At 44.3% G+C, this 7,647-nt stretch overlaps 1 protein-coding gene across 3 annotated transcripts in view; it reads left to right on the top strand.

Annotated features, from left to right (window-relative positions):
• LOC143017817 (Kv channel-interacting protein 4-like) overlaps positions 1 to 7,344 on the top strand; it is a 312,910-nt gene extending 305,566 nt beyond the window's left edge. For all 3 annotated transcript variants that reach the window (XM_076172720.1, XM_076172718.1, XM_076172719.1), the window contains exons 6-8: positions 478 to 690; positions 6,737 to 6,799; positions 7,206 to 7,344. In XM_076172720.1, coding sequence (XP_076028835.1) covers positions 478 to 690; positions 6,737 to 6,799; positions 7,206 to 7,253 — 324 coding nt within the window. In that variant the 3' untranslated portion in view covers positions 7,254 to 7,344. The remainder of the gene's footprint in view (positions 1 to 477; positions 691 to 6,736; positions 6,800 to 7,205) is intronic.
• Positions 7,345 to 7,647: the final 303 nt, after the last annotated feature.

The following is a 7,647-nucleotide window of genomic DNA, read 5'->3' as shown; positions in this document are numbered from 1 at the left end:
CCTCCTCCTATTCCTCTCTTTTTCTCTTCCTCTTCTTTTTCTTCTTCTTTCTCCTCCTTCTCCTCCTCCTAGTTCCTTTCTTCACCTCCTTCTCCTGCTTATATTTCTTCTTTTCCCCCTCCTCTTCTTCCTCCTATTTCCTCTCTTCTTTGTCTTCATTTTATTTTTCTTCCTCCTCACATTCCCTTTTTCTCTTCCTCCTCCTCCTCCTCTTCTTCCTCTTCTACCTCAATCTCTTTTTTCTCTCTTTTATCCTCATCCTCCTACTCCTCCATCTCCTCCTACCTCCCTACCATTATCCGTCACAAATACCGTTACACAACCGTTACAAACATCATTACAAGAATATTAACACAGACCCTCACACCTCAAAAAAAAAAAAAAAAAAAAAAAAAGTCACAATCCTTCATCGAAATCGCCGGGACAACCAAGGCGACATAACCCACCACACCTTTCTCATCACTCCTCCTCCTCCAGGACTTCGTGACGATCCTCTCTGAGCTCTCGAGGGGGACCGCGTCGGAGAAGCTGCGCTGGGCCTTTAACCTCTACGACATCAACGGCGATGGATACATCACCAAGGAGGAGATGTTGGACATCGTCACGGCCATCTACTCCCTGATGGGGAGGAACACTGTGCCCAGCGTCGAGGAGAACACCACCAAGGAACACGTCGACCGTATATTCGAGGTAGGGACTCTAGATCTCGCTGTTTTTTATTATCTTTATCATTATTATTGTTATTATCAATATTATTATTGTTATTATTATCGTTATTATCAATATTATTATTGTTGTTATTATTATTGTTATTATTATCACTATTGCTGTTTTTATTATTATTATCATTATTATTATTATCATTATCATTATTATTATTATTATTATTATTATTATTGTTATTATTATTGTTATTATTATTACTATTATTATTATTATTATTATTATTATAATTATTACTATTATTATTATCATTATTATTATTATTATTATTATATCGTCAATATTATTATTATTGTTATTGTTTTTGTTGTTGTTCTTATCTTTATCATCATTGTTGTTGTTATCTTTATCATCATCTCTGCCTCTCCGAACTCGCATTTTTCGCCTGTTATGTTTTCGCATGTTATCTTTATCATCATTGTTGTTGTTGTTATCTTTATCATCTCTGCCTCTCCGAACTCGCATTTTTCGTCTTATTTTTTTCTCTCAAATTCGGTCTCTCTCGGTTTCGCCTTTTTTTTTTCTGTCATTCTTTTTCTTGAACCAGGTTTGTCTCTCGATATCGCTGTTCTTTGTATATTCTCTCTCTCTCTCTCTCTCTCTCTCTCTCTCTCTCTCTCTCTCTCTCTCTCTCTCTTTCTCTCTCTCTCTCACTCTCTCTCTCTCTCTCTCTCTCCCTCTCTACTTTTTTCATTCTCTTTCTCTCGATCTCGATCTCTATCTCTAACATTCTCTTTCTCTCGATCGTTTTGCTTCCCTTTTCTCATTCTCTTGTTCTTTCCCTCAATGTGTGTGTTCGCGCGCGCGTGTGTGTGTTTATTTGTGTGTGTATATATTAGTCAGTATGTCTCTCTCTCTCTCTCTCTCTCTCTCTCTCTCTCTCTCTCTCTCTCTCTCTCTCTCTCTCTCTCTCTCTCTCTCTCTCTCTCTCTCTCTCTCTCTCTCTCTCTGGATTTATTAAGTTATTGTTCCAGTAATTAATATTCATATGTATTCCCCAATTTACGCCAAACTACACTGAACGAACAATAACAATTATAATCTTCAGAAACCAATTTAGGTATACAAATAACTTTATTAATCTTCAAAGATCTATTTAGGTACAGAAATTACCATACACTTAGTTGATCAAACAGTGAACTAGACATTTTAGTGACAGAGAGATAATTGGCAACGTGTATTTGATATATTTTCCACCGCTGTCATCACGCATGCCAGCTGACGTGACAGATGGTGCATATGTAATACCTAACAGGTGGTTGGAAAGCTACCATCTGGCATCCACAACAACCACCAAGACACGCAAATGACATCACACCTACACAGTGACGTCATATTATGACGTAATTCATATGTGACGTCACATGTGACGCCATCCCTAACGTTACTTCACGTGACGTCACATATGCCGTCACGTTATGTGTGATATCACATATGATGCCGTCACGTTACGTGTGACGTCATATACTATGGCGTCATGTAACATGTGACGTCATATGTGTCATGTCACGCGTGACGTCACATGTGACAAATTGATATGTCCCCCGTCTAAGCTTCGTAATCAAGAGGCAGGGGTGGAGGGTTTAAGGCGTTGACCCGTACATAATATACGGTACACATGGAGGGCTTATGGAGGTGGGGGAGGGGAGCGAAGGAGGTGTGTGTGTTGACGCTGTGGGTTCATATGGAGGGTTGAATGGAGGATGGAGGGAGGTTAATCGTATATGAAAATCCCGACCGAGTCAACCGTGGCCGTCAGGAAGTTCACTCTCATCTCGGGGTCTTTCAACCAAGCGGGCTTGATATACAGTCAAGGGGAGTGGTGGAAGAGGGATGTGGAGGAGGATAAAGGAGGTGGAGGAAGAGGGAGAAGAGGAAGAAGAGGGTTGAGGGGAAAGAGAGAGGATGAGGAAGAGGGTTGAGGGGTAAGAGAGAGAAGGAGGAGGTGGAGGAAAAGGAAGACGAGGAAGAAGAGGGGAGAGGGAGAAGAGGGAGGAGAAGGGGAGAGGGGGAAGAGGGAGGAGGAGGTGAGAGGGGAAGAGGGAGGAGGAAGGTAGAGGAGGAAGAAGGAGGAGGAGGAGGAGGGGAGATGGAGGGAGAGAAGGAAGATGGAGAAGGAGGGGAGAGAGGAAAGAGGAAAGAGGGAGAGGAAGGAGGAGGTGAGAGAGGAGAGGGAAGAATAGGAAGAAGAGGAGACCACAGTTGAAGCCCGGTGGGTAAGAGGAGCCATTTGTAACTTTTGCCTGGCGCTGCCTTCCCCTTAATAAGGTTACCAAAAATGGGGGAGGGGGGGGGGGGCGTCCTCCAGCGAACCCGATTTTTTTTTTTTTTTCAATTTATCTATTTATTTTCATTTGATTGTTTGTGTGGTTATTCATCTATTTATCTTTATTTTCTATTTTCGTTTATTTGTTTATCTATTTACTCATCTATTTATTGACCTATTTATCTTTACTTTTATTTTCGTTTATTTGTTTATTTGCCTATTTATTTATTGACTTATTAATTGATTTGTTTGTTTATTGATTTATTTATTTATTTATTCATTTATCTATCAATTTATTTATCTATATAAACCAATAAATTTGTATGCATGCCGTATTTCGACCTCACCCAGTGCAACCCAAATTAAAAAAAATCACAATAATTGTAAGATTAGTATTCCTGTTGGGTGGAAAGTGTCAAGCATTGGGAAGGAAGAAAAACAGATAGAGAGAACAAAGAAGAGAATAATGTCGTGGGTAATGGGAGTGTCCCATAGAGAGAGAGAGAGAGAGAGAGAGAGAGAGAGAGAGAGAGAGAGAGAGAGAGAGAGAGAGAGAGAGAGAGAGAGAGAGAGAGAGAGAGAGAGAGAGCAAGTGTTAGGCAGTGGGAAGGAGGGAAGGAAGTAAGGAAGGAAGGAAGGAAGGAAGGAAGGAAGGAAGGAGGGAAGGAAGTAAGGAAGGAAGGAAGGAAGGAAGGAAGGAAGGAAAAGAAACAGATAGAGAGGACAAAGAAGAGAATACTGTAGTAGGTGATAAGGATGTCCCAGAGAGAGAGAGAGAGAGAGAGAGAGAGAGAGAGAGAGAGAGAGAGAGAGAGAGAGGTCACTGGGAGTAGAGAGAGCAGAAGCTGTGCCAAAAAGAGGGAAGGCAAGAGAGACACGTCGGAGATGGTGTGGGCATGTCTTTAGGATGGATGAAGACGAATCAGGGGAGGTGACCTGAAGGAGGCACGTGGAGGGGAGGAGATCGTGGGGAAAAAAAACACAAACGCACACGAACACACACACACACACACACATATACACACACCTGGTACCAGGTTCGAATCCTGCCCATGGCTGAAAATATTTCAGTATAGCTGCGCTTCGAGTCGTCACTCCAACTCTCGTGGGCGGGGAGTTGGGTGTGTGTGTGCGTGTAAGGTCATAGCATTACCCATAGGGAAATAGCTGTCGATCACGAGTCCAACATGTGATCCAAAGACCAAGGTGAATCACACACACACACACACACACACACACACACACACACACACACACACACACACACACACACACACACACACACACACACACACACACGACTCGGTGGCGCAGTTGGTAGAGCGCTGAACTACTAGCATGGTGGTGCCCGTAGTACTTGGTTCGAATCCTGACCAGGGCCGAAATTATTTCGGTACCGCTGCGCTTCGGGTCGTTACTCTGACTCTCGTGGGCGGGGAGTTGGGTGTGTGTGTGTGTGGAAGGTCATAGCATTACCCATAGATCGGACCTACGAGCTCTGAGCTCTCTTCCAAGAGGGAAATAGCTGTCGATCACGGTCCAACATGTGATCCAAAGACCAAGTGAATACACACACGCACGCACACACAAGAATAGAAAGTTTCTCTCCAGAGAGAGCTATGGGAGGCCCTTAGGACCGTTGCCGGTTAATGTGGGGCTGCGGGTGTCCATTCCTTGCATTTTATGACCTAAGTGTTTATTTCAGTTGCTGTTAGAAGTTTTTATTCAGCTAAAGAAACCTCTCTCTCTCTCTCTCTCTCTCTATATATATATATATATATATATATATATATATATATATATATATCCCTCTCTCTCTCTCTCTCTCTCTCATCCCTCTCTCTCTCTCTCTCTCTCTCTCTCTCTCTCTCTCTCTCTCTCTCTCTCTCTCTCTCTCTCTCTCTCTCTCTCTCTCTCTCTCTCTCTCTCTCTCTTGTCCCACGATTATATACGGTACCTGTATTTGGATTACCCCCCACCCACTACTCCCCAATTAGAGTCAGCAAGTACTCCACAATCCAATTAGTGCGGTCTCATGAAAGAAAAAAAATTCCAAGTCCAAACGAAAGGAGCTGGTTTGAGTACACAACGAATATTGGCCCCCTCCGCTCCCTTCTCGCCCCTTCCTCTCTCTCTCTCTCTTTCTTTTCTCTCTCTCTCTCTCTCTCTCTCTCTCTCTCTCTCTCTCTCTCTCTCTCTCTCTCTCTCTCTCTCTCTCTCTCTCTCTCTCTCTCTCTCTCTCTTTCTTCTCTTCTTTCTCTTTCTCTGTATCTCTCTCTCTCTCTCTCCCTCTCTCTCTCTATCCCCCCTCTCTCTCCTCTTCCCCTTCTTCACCCTGACTTACGTATCACCCTTGCTCTCACCCTTATTCTCATCCAGATTCTCACCCTCACTCTTAACATTACCCATATCTTCACCCTCACTGTCACCCTTTCCCCTCACCCTTTCCCCCACCTACGCACTCACTCTCACCCTCACTCTCTCAATCACCCTCATAGCACCCATATCATCATTCCCTTTCCCCCATCACCCTTTCCCCACCTACATTCTCACCCTCACGCTCACCCTTCCCATATTTTCTTTTCCTAAAGTGTGATCACTTCCAATACCTTATAATCATCACCATTCTTCATCTTTATGACCCACGTCATCACTTCCCCCCTCCCTTCTCTACCCTCTCCCCTTCCCCTTTCTCCCCTCCCACACCCTTTTTCCTTTCCTTCTCCTTTCTCTCCCGTTCTCCCACTCCCTCTTCCTCCCATCTTCTCCCTCTCCTATTCTCTCCACCTTTCTGCCCCTCTCTCCCTTTTCTACTCCCTCTTCGATATCCCATTCCTTTTCCCTCCCCTCTTCTCCCCTTTCTCCTACCCCTTCCTCCTCCTTCTCCCTCTTCTCTCTTCCCTTCCCCCTTCCTTTCCCTTTCTCCATCTTCCCCCTCCCTTCCCCCTACTCCCTCATCCCCCCTCTTCTTTCTATCCCTTCCTCCTTCCCCTTCTCCCTCTCCCTCTTCACTTCACCTTTTCTGCCCTTTCCTCCATGTTCCCTCTCCCTTTTCCATACTCCCTCTCCCTTTCTGCACTTTTATCCTTCTTTTACTCCCTCTACTCCTCCCTCCTTCTTTCTTTTTCCATTGCCTCCATCCCACTCCCCTTTCTCTCCCTCTTCCCTTCTCTCTCCCTTTCTCTCCTCCTCCCCTCTCGCTCTCCATCTCCATATCTCTCACCCTCTTCCCCTATCCTTCTCCCCCTCCCCTCTCCCTCATCCTCCCTCCAATTTTATGGCAGAGCTGTTAGTGTATCAAGGTATTCGAAGAGTAGTGTCTCCAGATCGATCCTATGCCCCGGACATGTCTTGCACAGTGTGGTTTAGACAAAATCCCTCCTTGCTCAGAACATTTTTAAAACCAAGGAGAGAGAAAGCCTCCACCCTTGCTTTGACTTCGGCAGTCTGCCCGTGCCAGGAGGATCAAAGCAGGGTAATGAGAAGAGATGTAAACAGCTAGAAAACGGCAGTGAATAGATAACAGAAATTTGATTGACTGCAGTAGATATTACTCTGCTTTATGGGTATATATATATATATATATATATATATATATATATATATATATATATATATATATATATATATATACACGAATATAATCATTAGTTACAATGATATCTTGATATATGGCTTGTGTTGGTGATGGGCCTTCTGTGCTTCACTCTAACATTATTTATTTATCTATTTTTATTGTGTTTGCAGAAATTAGATATGAACGGAGACGGAGTGGTCACCCTCGATGAGTTCATGGAAATCTGTACACGCGTAAGTACAACTGTGGGCTTAAGAACCTGTTGCAGAACTGTATGATGTCAAGTTACGGATTTGGTGGTACCTGGCAACTTTACATATACGGTCGTGTGATACTGACGTAAACATCCAACTATTTTTTTTTTTTTTAATCTTACTAGCAGGCGATTTTCATTAAATTGTGGTCTAACTCCAGGACTGGGACTTTTATAGATCGTGACCCTGCTTTTCTTCCTGCAATTCAGTCAAATTATATGTAATTAGCCAGAATGAAAGTCGTAAAGGATGTTGCCGAGTTGAAGAGGGTTGCTGTAAGTGTTAGGGCCTTAGTTTCTTATTTATGATTTGTAAACCTTGTTTGTTAATCTTAAACTACACCTAAACCTGAAATCGTTATTGATGCTCTTTCTTGTACCTCCAGGACGAGACCATCGCCAACTCACTGACCATCCTGGATACGTCCTTCTGACAAGAGGCCCCCACGCCGGCTCCGTTGCTCCTGCCGGCTCAAGACCTCAATTGTAATATGTGAAGAACCAAAGCCTCAGGCCACCAACAAGACGCAGAAGCCGCTTCCTCCTCCTCCCCTTCATCCTCATCCACCACCACAGCTGCCGCCACAGCCGCCGCCGCCGCCGCCGCCACAGCCACAGCCACCACCGCCGCTGCAGCAGCCGTCCCCACTGCAGCTTCCCCAACAGCCACCACAGCCGCCAATACCACAGCTACTACAACCGCCACAGCAGCTACAGCTACTACCACCAGTATCGCCATGACTGCTAATAAATCTACATCGACGACTTCCTTCGTCGTTGCTGCTGCTTCTTCCGCAGCCAACACAACAGTCGTTGCCGCCTCAGTCT

The sequence above is a fragment of the Oratosquilla oratoria genome, chromosome 33 (assembly GCF_046742065.1).
Source record: "Oratosquilla oratoria isolate Oo_2021 chromosome 33, ASM4674206v1, whole genome shotgun sequence".
NCBI lineage: Eukaryota > Metazoa > Arthropoda > Malacostraca > Stomatopoda > Squillidae > Oratosquilla > Oratosquilla oratoria.
This window is presented reverse-complemented; position numbering and strand designations above follow the sequence as displayed.